Below are 19,628 nucleotides of genomic sequence, written 5' to 3'. Positions count from 1 at the left end.
CATTTGTTTATTCTAGATAAAATAAAATATAAAATTATTCTAATTGTTTACAATCATAATAAACACTAATTTAAAGGGTGCCAAATACTTTAGGCCAAGGTTGTAAACAAATATATATCACTGTTGTATTAAAACTACTCTTTAGCAATGTTTATATTTTAATCAATATTGTTTGAATGCTTCAAAATCATTTCAATATTCATTGCTGACATTTTTAAGAGTTTTAAATTTCTTTATGATTAGAAAAAAATTACATATTTTTTTGTGAAATGTATATTTTAGGGAAATTTCTTGAATATTATTTTTACTTTCCTTTAAGAGCAGCTCAGCTGTCAGTTTCGTGTTTAAACTCTTTATCTCGTAATATTTAAATTAAAAATATTTCTGAAAAAGCAAGTGAAAGTTTGCAATAGTGTAGACATGTTTATAAGGTAGCTACATTTGCAGGTCTATTGGTTGTAGTCATATTAATGTAAGTTCACTTTGGTGGTGCCCACTGCCTTTGTGTAATATTTATTTTGAATTGTGCCGAGAAAAGTAATCCATAGTTGCTTAGTTTTTCCACAATTCGTTTTTACTTAATTGGGTTTCATTTCGGTAATTATTTTGAGTGATGTAAGCAAATATTTTCTTGTGTGACGATCGGTTGTTTATTTAGTCATTTGCAACCTAATTCATTCTCCATACTTGTAATACTAGCTTTGGTATAATTGTGAGAAGACGTAACTTCTTTTAAAAGTGCCTGTAATGATTTACTTCACTTTTTTACTTAGTTTATAAATATTGTTTTAGTCATGCTTTTTTTCATTTTTAGGAAACAAGGATGTGGATAGGAACTTGTAAGGATGAATTGTGCAGACAGGTCCTTCTTTTTCCTGAATGCGTTCCTTATGTCACCTGTCATCAATGCGGTCAGACACATCGTACCGAATTACTTGATAATAAATCCCCTTTTAATAAAAGTTTGAGTTCCAATCCACATATTCTCAAAACTCCTTATGATAAACTTAATTTACCAACAAGAGGGCCAGAACTTGTAAGTTGAATGATTTTTTTATTTGTTTTCTTTGAACACCTCTTTGCTTTTATACTAAAGTATCTCTGAAATATTATTTTATACTTTATATTCATCCATTAATTTACAGTTTTTTTAAAACCGAAGAAAAAAATAAAAGATACGTTCCACATTTTATATAGAAAGAAATGATACAGAATATATTGCAAAAATAAAAACTGTTTTGGCTCGTTTTTAACCGTGAAAATTGACGTAAATTTATCGAAACTCTTAAAGAATAAAAAAATGAAATCTCATAACCTAATACAGCATCTTACGTTTTATTAAAACTAATCACAGTGCTTTATACTTCTGGACTGTTCCTTTACAATAAAAAAACTATTGCTGCATTATTATATTGTTCAAAAATAAATTTGAGTAGAAACTAAACAAAATTCATCCAAATAAGTTGTCTAGGTTTTGAGGTGTAATCTGCAAAAATGTAAAAAAGCGTATTAATTACGGTAATCAAAGTAATTTAGCTTTAGCAGTTTCGGAGTTAAAAGTTATTTTTCAAATTACTTCCTTTTGGATATTTTATTATCAATTACTCTTGTAATGAACAAAAATATGATCAATCTAGTCTATAATAATTTTCTTTTTCGTACGACTCAGTTGGGGAATTGTTGCCTCAAGTAAACGCGCTTTTTTTTTTGTAGTATTTATTTGGGTTTCAATGTAAAACACATATTTCAAACATTAGAAAGAGAGTAATAAACAATCGAAATAGGCAGTTAGTGAACGTTTGTGTCTCATTAACGTCAAATTTTCCAGTTTTAGGGTTTTTGTTTTCATATTTTTATCACCGCATTTTTAATTTTGACTGGTGGTTCGTAAGAATTTAAAATTACATATATGTATTAATTATAGATTAAAGTAATGGGTTATTCCCATTATCAGCAAAAGCTCGTATCCCATTTGTTGACAAAGCATGGGATGGATAAACATACGGGTAAAGCTCGACCGCTTCAACAGATAACAGGAGGGTAAGCATTACAAGTGTTTGCTTTAATAGTTTCGATATTGTTTCAGTTTCTTACATATAATTAGTTTATTTATTTTTGTTTACAGTGTCACATTAGATTGTAGCGTATTTGGTGATAGAAGTTTCAAGATTGAAACTCGCCATATAGACATTACTGGTTTTGGAAAAGACGTAGCTGCTAATGAATATTTAGCAGAAACAATAAAAATTATTACATCTTTTAATGATAATTTGTGAGTGAGTTATATCTAATTCTTTGATATTGAAAACTTATTTTTTTATTTTCTGATCTTGATAAGACCTGTAAGATTAGTGCGTCACGTTTTTACTATGGAATTTTATTTTAACTTCGGGCCCCAAACATTTTCAAAATAAATGTTTATGTTTCTTTTATAAAGTCATCAAAACTTTAATCATTGTTATTTCAATTTATTAGTAAATGGTTCATAAATCCGACGACTAAGTAAACCACTTTGTAATTTGTAGTAAAAGATTGCGCAATCGGTAACTTTGACAGATCCCATATTAAATTGATGACACTTGCGACCCTAAATTGTGTGATAAGTAAAAAGTTTTGAAACTATTTTCCTCAAGATAAAAGTTTTTTATTTATTTAATTTTAAGTTTTTTTTCAATAATTTTTAAGTAAATTTAATTAAATTAAAAAAACAACTTTGCACTTCTGGATCTCACGTGTGATTATGCAGTTTACTTCTTTTCATTATTTCCCATTTTCCATTATACATTTCTATGAAATGGGTTGTATCCAGGCGTTGAAAAAAACCAATGTTTTACATAGCGATCTGCTTTCGATTTAAACTTTTTAAAAAAATAATATTTTAACTCTTAATTTTCAGAGACTACCTAACATATAATTGCGAAAATGCAATAATTGTACGAATTTAATGTCTTATTTAGGAACTCTCTGATTCCAATACACGCTGATGGTGATGGTCATTGCCTAGTCCATGCTATTTCTAGAGCTGTTTCTGGTAGAGAACTGTTTTGGCATCCTCTTCGCATAGGGCTTAAACAACATTTTTCATCAAATATGGAAAAGTACAAGGTCATTTGTTATCAGACTGTGTGATACTATTATGTACTGTTGTTCTTCTGTGATCTTAAACTTGAATTATGTTATATTTTAGTCACTCCTTGGAAATTTCATTAATAATGCCGAGTGGAGTTACATTATTGATGAATGTGACCCTGATTACAAACCTTCAGATGGCAGTATGGTTGGTTTAAGAAACGTCCATGTATTCGGTTTAGCCAATCTTTTAAGGCGGCCTATTATTCTTCTAGATTCAATCGAAGGAATGAAAGCGTCTGCTGATTATGCTGGTAAATAATTCTTTAGAAGTTGATAGAAAGAAACATATTAAATCTTTTGATTTCGTATTCTTCTGTATAAACATGATAAATATTTGTACTTATAATCTTATTTTTATTTTATTAATTTATATTATTCTTACGCAGCTGTTTTCCTTCCTGGGTTGAACCCCACGATGACTTGTTGTAATAAAAATGGATCATTGAATTCTCCTATATGCTTGGCGTGGTCCAGCGCAGCGCGTAACCATTACATACCATTGGTTCCTGTTAAAGAGCGTAAGTATTTTTATGATTACAATTTATTCCTCTAGATCAGATAATAATCAGAAAATATTAAAGCTTTGCTGGACTTTTGTTTTAAAATTTGGAATGTACAAAAATTCAATAAACCTTTCTCAAAATGCTATGGGTGTCACAAAAAATATTTTCATTCATATAACTTTTTCACTTAATCTTAAGAGAAGTACCACAATATAGAGTGACTTTATTGAGATTTTCTTGAAAATGGCTTCAACGATTTTTTTTAACTTCGAGTGTATATTGACGCCTAATCAGTGAAATTGCATACATTGCGAATTGCACCGTTTTTGGCCTATCCGTAAGGCATGGCTGGGTGGTTGGGGTCCTCTCTCGTAGGTGTCATTTCAGATTGATGAAAATTCTTATAGTATTACAAATAAATATGTAGAAGCTCGCATCACTGAAAGGTCTATTTCACGAGATAGTTATTTTAATTTGAAGTGAGTATAATTTCTAAAATAGTTCGTTCAATGTGAACGAATATAGTGTTGAAGTCAACTATCTTTTCAGCACGAATTCCTGTTTAGAATTCACAGGACCACTTTTCTCAGTCAGTAAATTTTTTTTACTCATTTTCTACCTCTCTTAAAAAGCAATTGGATTAGATTGGCATATTCATTCATTAGTAACTTCTCTCCAATCAATATTCATAAACAAATATATAGTTGAACGTCCCATTTTCTTAAAGTGTGGAAGGTTTTTCCTTGTCTATCTTTTGAAAGGTGAGTTTCCCAGTTCCATGTACTATATGACAGTTGTACAGTTTTACGTTAAATATTCGCCATGTGTTTTTCACCTTCTTTGTTTTTTGGACTAAAGTTGCTTAAAATAAGTGTCAGTGATTGGAAATTGGTTCTAGTTTCTATCATGTGATCGAGTGATCCATTTGATTGAAAGAAGATCCAGTGATTGAGAAAAATGGTCCTAACTGCTCAGTATCAAGTTGGATAGGAAAAGATTGATTGCGAAAAGTTATCCTAATTGCTCGTAATAATGTATCAAGTTAGTTAAAGTGGAAATTGGTAATAATGCTCCTTGAAGAGTAATAAGTACATCATATCTTTGCTTATAAACAAGTTAAACAAGAACAAATGATTAAAAGTTTAGTTTTAAGGAAATAATTTTAATTTGGTTAAAAAAAAAAAAAAAAATTGTCTATTCAATTGATAGAGAAATCATCCATTCATAGAATTGAGTCTTTTACAAATTGATATAATTTCTGTCAGTAAACGAACCTAATTTCTTTGAATATTACAATTTAATATTCGTAATTAATTTTATTTATTGCTTTGCAGTGCCTTTGCCTAAACTCCGCCGATCTTTTCTTCCTAAAGTGTGGGGATTTCCTCAGGATTTAATTGATAGTTACATGAAATTTGATGATCTAAATTGTGTTACTATTGGTGCGTATTTCAGTTAGTTTTCATTACACCTTTTCGTTTATAGGAAAGAAATAATTCTCTTTATTAATAAGTCTAAATAATAACTTAATAAATTTTTTTTTTTAAATTATTGTTTTAGGTGGCGATGATCATTTGGCTCAGCCATATCTAAATAAATTGAATATGGCCATGGATGAACTTTTTACTTGCAAAAAAAGGGTTGCTCCACAAATAATTGCTGATTTATTTCATTATCATTACAGCACTAAATTAGGTAATCAGTCATGCAAGTGGTTTCATTTTGTTAAAAGATAAGCTTAACTGAAAATGTTATTTATTAATAAGGTACGCTAGAGCAAAACTGTACCCTCTAAATTTTGACTTCACTTTTTTCTTTCAACCAAGGTAGGAAAGTATTGCGTTCTAGTTCAAGATTTTTGACATCGAGTTTTCCCTGTATGTATCTACGTGTGAACAAAATGTGACAAAAAACCAGAAAATCACTGGAAGCTAAAATTGTCGATTGGGCAATTATCAAATGTTTTCCTACATTTTTTTTTATCTTAATATTTTTAACTAAGCTTTACTATACTATTTCAGTATAGTGAATCTCTTGCAACAAGTATGTAACAAGAGAGGTTTGGTTATATCTTTCTAAAGTTTCGTGTTTGAAGGAAATGGCACAACCGGAATACCACTTTACTAAACGAATTATTTATTTGCTATTTTCGAAGATAAATCAAACGATTCAAACACCTTCTCATATACTGCCTCGCCACACTTATGCTGAGAGATCCGCATCTATTTAGTCGATTCCGGCAAAGTTGCAAGTGATTCCACTACACTCAATCAAAGCAGATGCTTATTTCCAGTGGCCAGTCTGAAACATGATACAGCGCATTGCTTTAACAGGTTGGCATCCATTTCTGGGGGCTATAGAACCCAAAGTTTACCTTCGGAAATAACCTGTATGTATGTCTTTGAAATCATCCTAAAATCACTTTCTTCTCTAGTAACACAAATAACTTGTATATGCAGCGTGTACAATAATTCACTTATTTATTCATTTTTCAACAAATACTTGGACTGGAGTGCCATATCAGTCGTGAATAAGAAAACTGAGTTAGATTTATACATACAACTAAATATATTAATGTAATAGCGCTTTCAAAAACGTGGTATTACGTCTAAACGTATAGTTAATGCGTACAGATAACAATGTTTTTATACAGGATGAAGCTGACGGGTGTGCAGGAGTTATTTTAAAATTGAAAACTAAGAAATTAATAAATATCCCTCTGCATGGTTTGATACCAGAATTGGGGGGCTGTTTCTTACATAGTATTATTTACTGGGAATGTATTAGAGCACTGGTTTTTTTATTATTACGAAAACAGCAGTAAAATCGCAGTTCAAACCCTTGGCTCCCTGCAGTTCTAAAACTTAAGATTTAGTTTTGAGTCTATTCTATTCCACACCAATAGTAGCATATCTGAATGAAAGTAGAAAGCTACACCTTAAGTTTTGTCCTAGACAAAAAAAAATCTGATACATAGATTTTGACAAAAGCATTGAAATTCCTTTCCATCAGTAGGCATCTTTACAAAAATGGCAAACTAGCTTAATGATTTTAAAAATGTACAAAAAAGCTGCGCTCAGTATAGTGTTATACAATAACAAAATCTTCTGTCGGGACAAAATGTAAGACCTGATGGACGTTTACGCAGAAAAAAAAATAACAGCCTCGTCTTTCAATAATGTTCAACTCCTTAGCAAATTATTTGGACGGTTCCAAGTTGTATAATAAATGCAAATGTTTTCTCAATCCTTAAATGTGCGTAGACAAAACAGAAATTTTGCTCATGAAGTGAAATTCTAAAATAGAGCAATAATCTTAATTTAAATTTAAGTTTCTGGGGATGTGAGGTATATAAAGAACTCCACCTCCACAGTTTGAGAATACGAGAAATACCTTAGGAGAATACTGGGGGTTTATATATCTGAAAGCAAGGATGTGTTTAAAAAAACTGATAGACTAAGTTACATGCATGAGTGAAATGAACCCTATATATAGTTGTAATCAATTAGGCTGGGTTTAAAGGGTCGCGAGGGAAGCAAGTACTCTGCCTCTTATTATAAAGACTGTTCATTATATTATTACTGTTCATTTGTTGATATAATTCATTAGAAGATTTAGGGATAGTACTACTATTATAATTTTAAAATTACTTGACATATTCCATTATGTGTTGTTAGTAATTACTTATTCAATAAAAAATCACAAATTAAAAAAGGTTGGGATAATTTGTAAAGAAAAAAACATTTGGCAGGTGTTTTATAAAATAACATTGCATAGCTAAAGCTAAAATGACTAAGGGAAAAAAAAAGTTGTAATATTAATTGTTTATAAATTTCAGTAAATCCACCTAAGCCAGAAGCTGTACTTGAAGCCGCTGTAACAACGTTACAGGAGCGACGACTCCTCCGTTGTATTCTGTGTCAAGCACTCTGTGTAGTACCTTTAAGCAGCCATTCGTTAAGGCCAGGCGGAGCTTTATACGTTGCTGCAAAAAAGAAGTTCGGCTTTCTTAGAGAAGATTATGATTACACTTTTAGAAATTATGTAAGTAGTTGGTCGTCAAAAATTCTTTGTTATTGTTAGTGGCTATAACTTATAAACTTTTTTCAAAATTAATAAGTTTTGTTTAGCCTTCTCAGAGTCAGTCCATTAGTGAAGACCAGTAGCTACATATATATTTTTATAGGAATATTTCATGTTTTATTTTTCAGAGGATCGTTTATAGATACGATTCAAGCCTTGATATTCTCGTCGTCCATTCTATTGATCCAGCTGAGCCTTGTTCATTCTGTAACAAGTAAGTAAACATTTTTTATCTTACGAATATTTAATTGTTATGTAAAATTTTACTCGTTACGGAAGTGACAATTATACAATAATATAAGTAATTATTTTTTTATGTTCTTTGAATATTAAGAACAGGCCTCTAGATATAAGATTTTGTTTTTACCGGGAACATCCTCCGTTATGAGATCCCCATAATTCGAAAAAGTGGCTTTTACAAAGTATTGGTGTGAGCACAACTTGAAAAAAAAGAAGAAGAGAAGTAGAATGTTCTAATTTGATATTTCGAATGGAACTAAGATGGTAACTTTTAAAAATGCCTCATACAACAGAATGGTGGATTGGGGAAGTTAGCCAGTGGCGAGACTCCACTAATTTGCTCTAAATAGTCATATTTCAATGGGAGTGTGTCTATAGTTATGATAAATCCATGTAATTATTAACTTCAACCTAAGTTAAGTATTCAGGTAGAATTCAGGGTTGTCATGAGGTTAAACTAAACTAATTAATGATGTTATTAGTATATAAACTGTAAAGGTTTACTAAAATTAGTAATTAGTGCAGTTTTTAACAAAACTTTTTCGATTTTTAGTCGCAGTTTGAGAAAAATACGAGATGATGGAAGTGTAATCTATCAAAATGGTGATAATACTACAATCCCTGTAAGCAATGTTAAAAAATCCAACTGTCCATGTGGATTCAAACATTGGTGGGATAGAAATTATTTTGACAATCTCCCTACTTTTGTAAGAATATTATTTATCATTAATTCCTGTGGCTATATGTATTTGTTTATTTATTAAACAATTATGTACGTTTATTTTTATTTATTTATTTATTTTCAATTCCAGCACAAAATTTGTATACCATGGAAAGGAGATTTTATAAATGAAACGTTTCCATGGTTTTCTGAAGAACGTGATCCCGTACTAAATAGTGATGTTTATGAAGTAGCTGCTAATATTATACAGAAAATTTTCTCAGGTTCTTTATTCAATATTCTAAATTTTTGTTGAATTATTATTATTTTACTTAAACAGCGTTAACAGTGTTTTACTTAAAACGTCACTTATAATGTTTCAATAAATTACGTCAAATAAATGTGTAGCTTTTAGAAATTAAATAATAATATGTTTATTGATATTATTATATGTTACTGTGTGCCTTAGGGGCGGGTTGTTGGTCTAGTGGTCAAGAGTGTGGCTTTGTAAGTGGGAGATCCCCAGTTCGAATCCCAATAACTACTTTTTATTTGGTCGAAAAATTGATGATTGTAAAGCATGAGCTTCCGCCACCGTCCACTTTCCTAATTGGTAGTTGGACGTTAAGCCCAGCCTGAAAAAGTAGGCGATTACTTTACTTTTACTCAGTGCCTTAGCTAAATGCGAATGAGTGCGGTGCGGGAATCGGTTCACCGTATTTGCGCTTACTGCAGTGATGGCCTAATACATTAAGTGCCGTAACCTCGTGCCATTTCCTGCTTGTTGATAAAATAAACACCGAGTTTCCTTGTTAATTTCTCTATTGGTAAAATTGTAATGACTTCGTGTCAAATTTTGTATATCGAGTTATAGAAATAAGTTTGAGGTCTCCGTTGTCCGAAAAATGTTTTTAGAATATGTTCTGTGTTTGTTAGATCACAAACACTAGACTCTAGCTTGAAAAACGAATTTTTTTTTTAATAATAATAATAATTATTATTATTACTATTATTCATCTTGTGGAGCTCTTGCACCTTTTAGAGCTCAGGGGGCCCAATTACTTTAATCCACATCTTCAGTCATTGAAAGATATAATTTTGAATTTTGCCAACTTTGAAATGTTATATTTCGATAGCTCTGATTTTCAGAATTGAGTAATTATTGAAAAATTATTTTTTAAGATCATTTTTAAAAGTTCAAAAGTGATTTATCAAAATCTATTTACATGCCAGTAGTTTTAAATTAATGAATAATAGTTTTAAAGGAAAAATTCTGTATTGCAGAAGTGGACAGGACCGACAGCCTAATGGAGATGGTTGTTGCCTTAGTACGTGAAGCAACAAAGGAATCCAGTCGATTGGTGGATGAAGAAGAAAATAGACCACTTGAGGAAGAAACACTTTTACAACAAACATCCGGAAATTCAGGCAGATATTCTCCTGGTGGAAATAAAATGTATGGTGAATCATCTACTTCCCAAAGCTGTTACGAAACGTCTTCATTTCACAGGGACAATGTTTCAGTTTCACCTTCCCATTCTAGAAGTTGTATTGATACTGTTAGTATGACTTTATGAACTTCATTCTATCTGTAATTTAGGTAGTTAGGATGAAGATGTTAAATAAACTTTTCGTGACTGTTGCAAGGTTCGATGGTGAGTAACCAACCCTAGGGGCCAGGCTAATGCGGTTGTGCGGCCATTGTACTGTAGATAAATTTCGGTTATTGCAGAAACGCTTAAACACATTGCATGCATTATTTTCAAAAATTTCTTCTGGTCTCCCACTTCAAGCATTCCTTTTTAAATATGGAAAATATTTCCTTTGAATTAAAGAATTAAGGAAATTGTGGAACACTTTTTGTCGTTACTTTCTATTAATTATTTTATGTTTTCATTTATTATTACAATTACCAATAAATTTTGTTATTAGTAAATCTAACAAGTTTACTTGAAAAACAATATAACATAAAGACATTTTCACTCACTCTTCTTCCCAGTCAGAGATGTTACCATCGTGTAGATTTTTGATTTTGAGTTTCTAGGTAATCTCCATTTTGAGGACCCTTTTAGATCGAATATTGGATTATACAATTCAATATGGTTTTTACGTGTGTTATCTTTGGCAATTGGATTTCTATTATGAAACTTTCTTTTTCCACTCTGTCAGGGCGAAATTTAAAAGTATTTAAAAAACTGAGGGCGCGGAACAAATCTCTAAAGATCTTTTGGGAAGAAGTTAATTTTGTAAAGTGTCTAACCAACTTTTACTTAAAGCGTATTTTTCTCGTATAATTTTCTTTTGTATAATACTTACGGTAATACAATGTGTAAGCAAGACACAAAATCCGCACACAATTTTTGTAATAAATAAATTACATTTAATACTTTTGATAAATTAAATTAACAGATCTATAATTTCTATTTATTCCCGTCATAGTACTGATTAAAATCGTTATTAACAGTAAATTTCCTTTTTTAACGAGAATTCATTTTGTTTCGTAGAACCGTTACTGGTAGGGAAAAAGTAGTAGTTTAGAAACCGCAATCTATAAAATGCATGATATGCTGCGGTTAGTTGGATTTTTTGAGTTATTTAAGTGGATTATTTGCCTTAGTCGTGGATTCCATACATTATGCATTTACGATAACCTTTAACATACATTTAACCATGTTGGTGACCTCTGTAGGACCCACCCACCTTATAGTCACGTTTAACCATTTTGGGTGCTTCACCAACAGCCTAGTGAAAGTAAGACGAATAACATATGGAAGATATGAAACAATTTGTTTTGTCGTAGATGGACTTATGTGGTTATCATTTGCAAAAAAATAAAATCTTATAGTCCTATTCAACGTGAATGAACAAAGCATTTCTCAATTCGGCAGCATTATATACGCAAGGTATTGGAATTTGGAGTTGTTAGAATGACTCCATATCTACAGAAAAAAGTCGAGGCCCTGAGAAAAACATATATTTTGCGCTTCTGGAGTTTGATATGAGTGGTATTGAATCAAGGAGAACCTCATCCAACATTAATTTCATTATTGCAATAATATTACGTATCTATGAAAAATAAATTTATTAGTAGTATTTATGTTATTATATAAAAAAAAGTTCATGTGTTGACTTTAGGTTTAAAACAGTAATTTTCTTCCGCAGTAGTGTTCACTCTGATGAAGTAAACACTTTCTTGGTCCGAAAATATAAACATCTCTATTTCGATAAAAACTCCAGAATTCTACTCGATCATAATCTAAACTCTTTCTGCAGTAATAATTTAAGGCCTTTTAAAAATCTGTTTGCGCTGCGGTCGAAATAAAGAAATCTTTTAGAAGTAAAAATTAAACGCTTTTTTTTTTTCGCTGAGGTACTTAACCTCCAACATCTAATTAGGTATCATTTAATCGCTTCTCGGCCTTTTAGCTAAGATCAAAGTGTAGTAACCACATACTTAACTCCTAAAAGATTCATAAGTAATTCGAACTGGATGTTTCGCACTTACAGGTTATAATGCTCATAACCACTATTCTAAACATAACCCTAAGATACTTTTTAAATTGATCTTAATGAATACCAATTTGTAATTTTTAATTTTTGAAGGTAATTTAAGCTAAGCAATACTAATGTTGGATAAAGTAATCGATATTTTCTGTATAGGGCCGCCATTTCAATAAATGGTACTCACTGAACTGCTCCCACAGTCTAATTAACGTACTGTAAGTGATAATGTTGCCTACAGATATCTGAACGTGCGGGTTTAGCTGTTCCTCTATTGGAAGAAGAAACTTCTGGCACTAGATCAGGTACTAAAAGATCATCCAGCACTGGACTAAGAGAATCACCTAAGAGAATAGCCCTTTCAGAGAACAAAAATCGTTCCCCATCACCAAACTCACCAAAACCATCTACAAGTCGACATTGAATTGTAAAAATATCCATTGTTCATAATTCCGATATAATTATTTATTGAATATACATATATATTTTTTTTTTACTTTTTAAATTAGAATAATTTCAGATTAAATAAATTTATAAATATCTTATAGAAATAAACTACAGAAGCTGCATTTCATTAACTCTCGTATTTTTTTCTCTTTTTTGGTAGTTGAAAAAAAAAAAGATAGGTGGAATATTAATTTCTGTTTTTAAGTACAAATATTAGTTCTTTAAGTATTGTTCTTATGTGTTGTGAATTAGAGTTTATTTTAGTTTATATTATTATTATTTTTTTATACATATGTTTATAAAAGTGTTATAGAAAATTCAAATCTATTTTCACTTAGATATTTGAAAGGTTTAGTTCATAATAGTTTTTTTTTGAAAAGAGGTAAATAGATGTATTTTTCATAAATCGAACTGATAGTTTCTGAAAGATGGGATCTTTATAAAGATAAAAATCAAATATATGTGCGATATCAACAAATTCTGCTTTAAAAATTTAAGCATTAATTTAGTTAATATTTGTTGAATTTCTCCCTACCTATGTATTTTATTTTGTTTTATTTTATTTTTTTGCTTATGAACTACCTTAATCTGTTTCACGTCTCTTCACTTCTGAGAACCTAATTCTGATTGAGGCATATGATAAAAAATAATTAATTTATTTCGCTGTTCCTCCCTTTGTAGCGAATAAACTTTATGCTGGTTTGTGAATTGTCAGGCCTTGAATATGATGAAACTTTCGTAAAATAAATTTTTGCATTTTTTTTTTTTAGTAAAGGAATTTGATCATAGTTATAAACTGAAATTTGGTGCAGCACAAATATCTTATTTTAAACTTAGTTATACAAAACTACTGTTAAATATATACCAAATGACTAAGAAGCGATTTTATAGTTGTTTTTTTTTTCTTTATCTCATTAAATGAGATAAATTAATTTCCAAATTTGTAAGAGAGATTAGTTTTCCTAAGCTTTTTAATTTTGATTTGTTTTATTTAGACTTCATTTAATTTAGTTTTATTATTTTTTATATCTAATATATTTAATATATTTTCAGGATAGATAAAAAGAACCAATAACTGAATTGCCTAATTCCATATTTTTGCTAAACATTGGATGTATTGTTTTACAAACATTTATATAATAAAATAGTGGGAATGAAAGATTACTCTTAAAACGTTTTCCCACCTCGCGGATTTTGTACATAAAACGTCAAATACGCTAAAAGTTTTGTATATAAATTATTTTTCCTTTAAAAAGGGAACAAACATTTTATTTGTAATTCTGTTGTGATATAACCCTAAATATAAGAAAGTCAGCTGTTGAATTGATAGTTTTGTTTTTCACTTTACATTATTGTTTTCTTCAAAACATAAACCTAGAGATCTTGTGAATTATTGTTAAATTTTGTAGGAAGTGGTTACAAAATCTGCGACTTATGTCCTCGGTGCACTCGTCCGGTTTTACACTGGGCGTACACGCTGCGGTGCCGCAATAACGTAAAAATTATCCGTTATGTTGGAGTAATGCACCTTTGACGTGGCTGCAGTAACGTACGTCCATCTTGCGGTAGTTTTAGACTTTCCTTACTATAATATGTTTCTTTCAGGGGTACGATTATTTGTATCTTTTTATCTTAACGCGCATTTAGATCAACAAATTCTGTTTATACCTTTGCTCAGGAACTTTTCATTAAAGTTACATCTTTGTGAGAGGTTGGTTAGACTTCATTCGAATGTGCCATTTCAGTGTGATGTACGTCAGTACCACTTAAGTACTTCTAAATACCGTTCTATGTTTCGCTAAAATTCATAAAAAAAAAAAAGCCTTAAATGGATTTTTAATTTTTTGAGTTTTTGTTTAAAACGGTCCAACGATTTTCTCTGAGGCGTGTTTACATTAAAAACATATAAAAGCCTATTTTTTCTGTAAAGAGATTTCATTTGAATTTTAAAGGGATTTAGTTAAATTAATTTGGGGAGTATTCTTTTTTCGTGTGGAAGTACTCCTCTTTCTTGCCTTCTCAATATAATCAGGCCGCATAAAATGTAATAATTTAAAGGAAAATGTATTCTTTAGTTCATTCGTTTCTCGCTAGAGGTCTCTATTGGAATGTCTCTTAACATAGCTCTGATTAACTTTATGTTCACCTCGCCGCGGAAAGCAAGAACCAGTAAGCTGACAGCTGTGGGTGGACGCCGGTTTGCGGTTGAGAGAAATTCGAGTAGCACGATACAACAGTAAGTACTTTTATTATTAATTTCCATAAACAGGTTGTTATTTCAACTTGTGTGTGAAATTCTTTATATTTTTTAAAATTATTGAACGATAATTAGACTGTTAAAAATGAAATATATAATATTAATACTGAAAATAAAATTTAAGACTAAATAATCGCCAAAAATTTTAATATTTACATTTCATTCGAATATTATAAATTTTGGTGACTACTCTGCTAAATGCTTGTTAAAATTAGGACTGCTATAAATTTTATAAAACATTAATTTTTCCCTCGTTCTCAATTAACCAAGTCAAGAATTTATTTACTTAATTGCGTTAATTTTTATAAAAGGAAAGAATGGGTAATTTATCAATTTTAAAACGAGAACATAATTTTTTTCCAACTAGATCCATCATAATAATAAAACTCAACGCTATGATATTCTGTTCTTAATATTAAAAACGGCTTTCTCAAACTCTAGAATGGTTTTGTGTAACAAATTCCATTGTGCCAAAATAGATTAAAAATATACAAAATTCTAGTTGGGCATTCACACAAATAATCTTTCAATTTGATAAGTTATTATTTATTTTTTTTAATAAAGGGCGCATTAATATTTAAAGCCCAAAGTCTTTTTCTATTTATTGCCGGCCAACGGAAATGTACACTCATTTTAGAAAAGGCTGTCTGTTTGCAAAGTGAACAGTAAGAGATACCTAAAAAGATAAAAATCTAAGAGCAAGCAATTAGATTTCAACTCGAAATCTCCGCTCGAGAATCTAGGGCTCTAACAACTGAGTCAACCCCTCTACCTTTTACAGAGTTAAATACTTGATGGATAGCAACAAAAGGAGTTTTAATTTTGAGTTCGAGTTTAGTTCAATTATAAATTTTTAGCCATTTATAAAGTTCTTAATATACAAAAAGTTCCAATTTCACCAAAGGATTTGGACTTACGTACATGTTCCAGCTTGAACAGTATTTTTTCATAGTAGCCTTATTTCTTTTTTTGCCAATTTCGGACGTACTTCAATCTTCAGGTTGAATTGTTAAGCACGTGAATCCCGAGTATATGTGTCGACATGTGTTAAAAATTAAGATTATCATATAAACAGAAAATTTACGACATAGAATTTCTGTAAGGAAATTTTCGGACTTTACTAAGCACACTGTAATAAGACATACTGAAGATGGCCGATTTATCTAGGAACGGTGATTGGTGTTTAAAGTAGACGCGGAACAAAAGTGTGCGTTTTCCTGGAATGAACATCATGTGTGAAGATTTAGGCTGTTGAATTTTATTCTCCATATTTTGTACCATTGCTGGGCAACGTCAAGTTGTAAGTTAGTAATTGTTATAATTTGTTTGTCGTGAAAAACAGTGCTAAATAGTTCGCAAATGTCACTGTTAGTGTGGTGTGAGCGAGTCATGTGAGCATATTGAGTTTAGAATGGAGTTCAACATGTTTCCATGTGGGATATCTGTTTGATGAGGAAGACATCGGACAGTTCTTCTTTCTCTTCCCCGCAAAAATATCTGCGAGTGTGGTGGACGGATTTGGCAGGTAATAGAGGGGAGAAGCTGTTTTTATAAAGAAAATCTGGATGCCATACTTTATCGGAAGCTTGTGCAACATTCAAGAATGCTGCTGAACAATATTTTCCGTTTCCTACAGTAATGGCTTATCATCAATCTGTCGGTGGCATTGATGTGTATTGTAACTTGGACGCAAGACAAAATAATGATCTGGGAGAGATGAAGAATTTTGAATGATGGGGGTAGTGACGATTGAAAGTGATAAAATATACGTTAAAAATCAAGAAGAATGAATACTGCAATAACTGAAAAATCCAAAAGGACAGTCCACTTCTACTATTATCTGACTTTAGTACAGTCATTGTCAGGAATATAAATAATAAAATGATCTTTTTGTATTCTAATTAAATATGATTTTCTTATTAGGTGTGTAAAAATGATGTGTGTTGGTTAAAAACCAACATCAAGAGAAAAGGAAACTGTTGGTAGTTGGTTGTAATTCTTATTCCAAAGGTAAACTGTTTCATCTTCCCTTATCCTTAATTTTAACAACAGATTACTCCAAGCAACATCTGAAATTACTTTATAGAACGAAATACTTACATTGCACTACGATGAACTATTGAGGTTACGCTTTGAACATATATTTTCATAGTTCTTATATCATCTTTACTGATATAGAAATATTTAGCAGAAGGAAAGGGTCTTGTTAAACTGATGAATGTATCAATAGAGTCATTAGTCCTCATTTCAGTTACTGCGCATACTATTGTGGGATAAAGAATAAACAATGTAAAAAGTGATAATGAATGCCAGAGTTTACTGCTTTAATAGAAAAAACAATCATTCCGTTGATATTCAACTGAAATTAAGGGATGCCTCACCTGGAATCCATAGACTTTCAAATTATTTTCTGCTTAGGCAAACCATGCTGACATCTTTGTCTTGCATGAAACAATTCGTTTAAACATAAAACTCGTAAAGTTATTGTAAGAGAAGTTTCTTTCTACTCCAAAATATTTAAGTTCTGAAAGCTTCAAGAGATTTTTACCTATTAGAGCGATAAGTAAGTTCTCGATTTATTTATAAGCTCTTCACAACCTGTTAATTCCAAAAGTTTATTGTGTACTTCAAGAAAATCTGTGTTTTATTCATATTATTTAGCATATTTTTTTAATTAACTAAAGAGTAGCATACGGTTCTAAACTCGTTAAACGAAAATCCTTTCTTCTGAAATTGGTACCTAACACTCATTTAACATCATATTCATTTTTCTTCTTTTTATTTTATTTTATTATTTGTAATGTAAATTTTATATTTTTGAATATAGTTCTTAAATTAATTAATTATTAAATTACACGTTTGCAAAAAATGGTACTGGATTTGATGTTCCTGATCAATTATATTCTTATGGTAGGTGAATTCCTTTCATAATACCGACGCTGCATTTCCTATTGTTTTGCAAATTATTAAGAAATTTCAGAACAAATTTTTAAAATAACCTCTATTCATGGTATAAATTCGAAAGGTGTTTGTACGTAGATGTTTTTCATGAGTAGTGCACGTTTTAAACTTATATAATATTTTTGAGAAAAATGAAGTTAAAGTTTTGGAAAAAAATAGAAACTTGCCATTTCTTATGTTTGGGCCTCAATATGAGATACTTAATATTATTATTATTATTATTTTTTTTTTAAAGATTTAAGGCACGTCAACATCTTAGGTTATTGGCGCCCGGAGCTTTTTTCAGTGCACTGCCGGCCTCCGGACAGTGTTCTCTCGTTACAGACAACACTGTCCATCACCGGACAGTGAGCTGTAAGAAGCTCCTAGGAAGAGAAAAAATCTAAGGGTCAGCAGCTGGATTCGAACCCGGGACCTCCGCGTGGGAGTCCAGTATGCTAACCTCATAGCTATTCCGTTCCCTACTTAATATTATTATTTTGAAATATAAATTAGCTTATTTAAAAGAAAATTTAACCTTATTTCTAATGAGCTTATTGAAATTGCTTTAGCTTTAGTAGTTTGAGAGATATAGGCAACTGTTTGCTAAAAAGTAGCAATACCTTGAAAAAACATAAAATTAAAAATATCTATAAAACGAAGCAGAATCGAGCCAAAGTTTATGCAGATTTTTTTTTTTTTGTTGCAAATGGTGCCCAGAATCGCCTCCTGAAGTAACGGTAGTCTTATGCTAAACACCCTGTATATTGTGAACTGAAAAAATGAAACAATTTATGGCTATTAAAACATTTTAATAAAATAAATAAACATTACTTTTTATCCCACAAAAAAACAAAGTTACTTTTATTCATTTATTCCTGTAATTCAGATAAAGTAGTTAATATTGAGTTAATGCGTTGATTGATATTTGCATTGTGTCTTGTAAACATTCTGACACGCAGATTTAGTTTAACAAGCTAACTACTTACAGCACTCTTATTGCCTTCAACAACGTCATAAATAGTCAACTTTTGTTACCCTAACTACTAACCTTGAATCCTTCAATATTAAATTTGAAAGATACTTTTTCTCATTCAGTTTATTCCCTGCATGGAGTTAAAAAATATTAATCGTGAAGTCTTCTTCCATTTCAACTACTCACAAAAAATAACTAATCGAATAATAAAAAAAAAGTTGAAGTAATCGACAAGTTTAACTTCTTTTCTCTTTCTTAAAAAAAACAAAACAACAATCTTTAATTTGATCTTAATACGGACATAGAGAGTTGCATGTAACTCCACAAAATAACTTTTAGAAAATAGTACAATTCATTCGTAAATATTAAAGCTATTGGAAATATTCAAAGTTGTGATTGAGATAAGCCGAATGGAAAAATCAAAGCTGTTTGACGTGATTGTCTTTTTCTCTTTATCATATTGAAGGTTATTCCCATTTTCAAGAAGTCCATGTGCGACTGTGAGATCACACATTTCTAAATAAAGACCTAGTCTTCTTAACATCTTGGATACCAGAAAAGGCTTTCTGCTTTCTCTGCTCTAGTTTATTAAGACTTCTTCTTCTTTTCCTTATCAATTTTGGTGAACACATTGGCTTCCAAAGCATCCCTTTGAATATCAGAGGAAATTAGAAATTTTTACGAAGGACGTTAGAAGGTTATGTTCCTTAGTAATAACAGGAACAATCACAAATAGTACATTATTTTAAATTGAAGTTTAAACGAAAGCGAAGTCTAATAACACCTCAGATCTCTTCAAAAAATAATTTTCTCAAAAAAAAATAAAAAATTCATAGTTTTTCGCAACTATGTACTTATTTAGGATTCCAGGTTAAAGAAAATCGTTGG

General features: G+C 30.6%; 2 protein-coding genes across 7 annotated transcripts in view; both read left to right on the top strand.

The window, feature by feature from the left end:
* Positions 1–80: 80 nt before the first annotated feature.
* On the top strand, positions 81–13,890 carry LOC141449653 (deubiquitinating protein VCPIP1-like). Of its 5 annotated transcripts, XM_074119271.1 has the most exons (16): positions 209–472; positions 815–1,036; positions 1,925–2,040; positions 2,126–2,272; positions 2,958–3,105; positions 3,188–3,383; positions 3,519–3,650; positions 4,970–5,077; positions 5,196–5,330; positions 7,474–7,679; positions 7,847–7,932; positions 8,512–8,665; positions 8,771–8,903; positions 9,904–10,178; positions 12,362–12,547; positions 13,621–13,890. In XM_074119271.1, exons 2-15 carry the CDS (start codon positions 824–826, stop codon positions 12,542–12,544), a joined length of 2,232 nt encoding a protein of 743 aa, XP_073975372.1. In that variant the 5' UTR covers positions 209–472; positions 815–823; the 3' UTR covers positions 12,545–12,547; positions 13,621–13,890. The 5 variants fall into 5 exon arrangements, with proteins under 5 accessions (XP_073975371.1, XP_073975372.1, XP_073975370.1 ...); XM_074119270.1 differs by lacking the exon at positions 209–472 and adding an exon at positions 81–99 and having other exon boundaries at positions 12,362–13,890; XM_074119269.1 differs by having other exon boundaries at positions 210–431; positions 12,362–13,890.
* A 757-nt stretch (positions 13,891–14,647) lies between these two features.
* Positions 14,648–19,628, top strand: part of LOC141449656 (serine/threonine-protein kinase NIM1-like) — a 112,575-nt gene continuing 107,594 nt past the window's right edge. For both annotated transcript variants that reach the window (XM_074119282.1, XM_074119278.1), the window contains exon 1: positions 14,648–14,803. The gene's annotated coding sequence lies outside the window, so the exon portion shown is untranslated. The remainder of the gene's footprint in view (positions 14,804–19,628) is intronic.

This window comes from Rhodnius prolixus, unplaced genomic scaffold, assembly GCF_049639745.1.
Source record: "Rhodnius prolixus isolate KJV_2025 unplaced genomic scaffold, Rpr scaffold_2, whole genome shotgun sequence".
In the NCBI taxonomy this organism is placed as follows: Eukaryota; Metazoa; Arthropoda; class Insecta; order Hemiptera; family Reduviidae; genus Rhodnius; species Rhodnius prolixus.
This window is presented reverse-complemented; position numbering and strand designations above follow the sequence as displayed.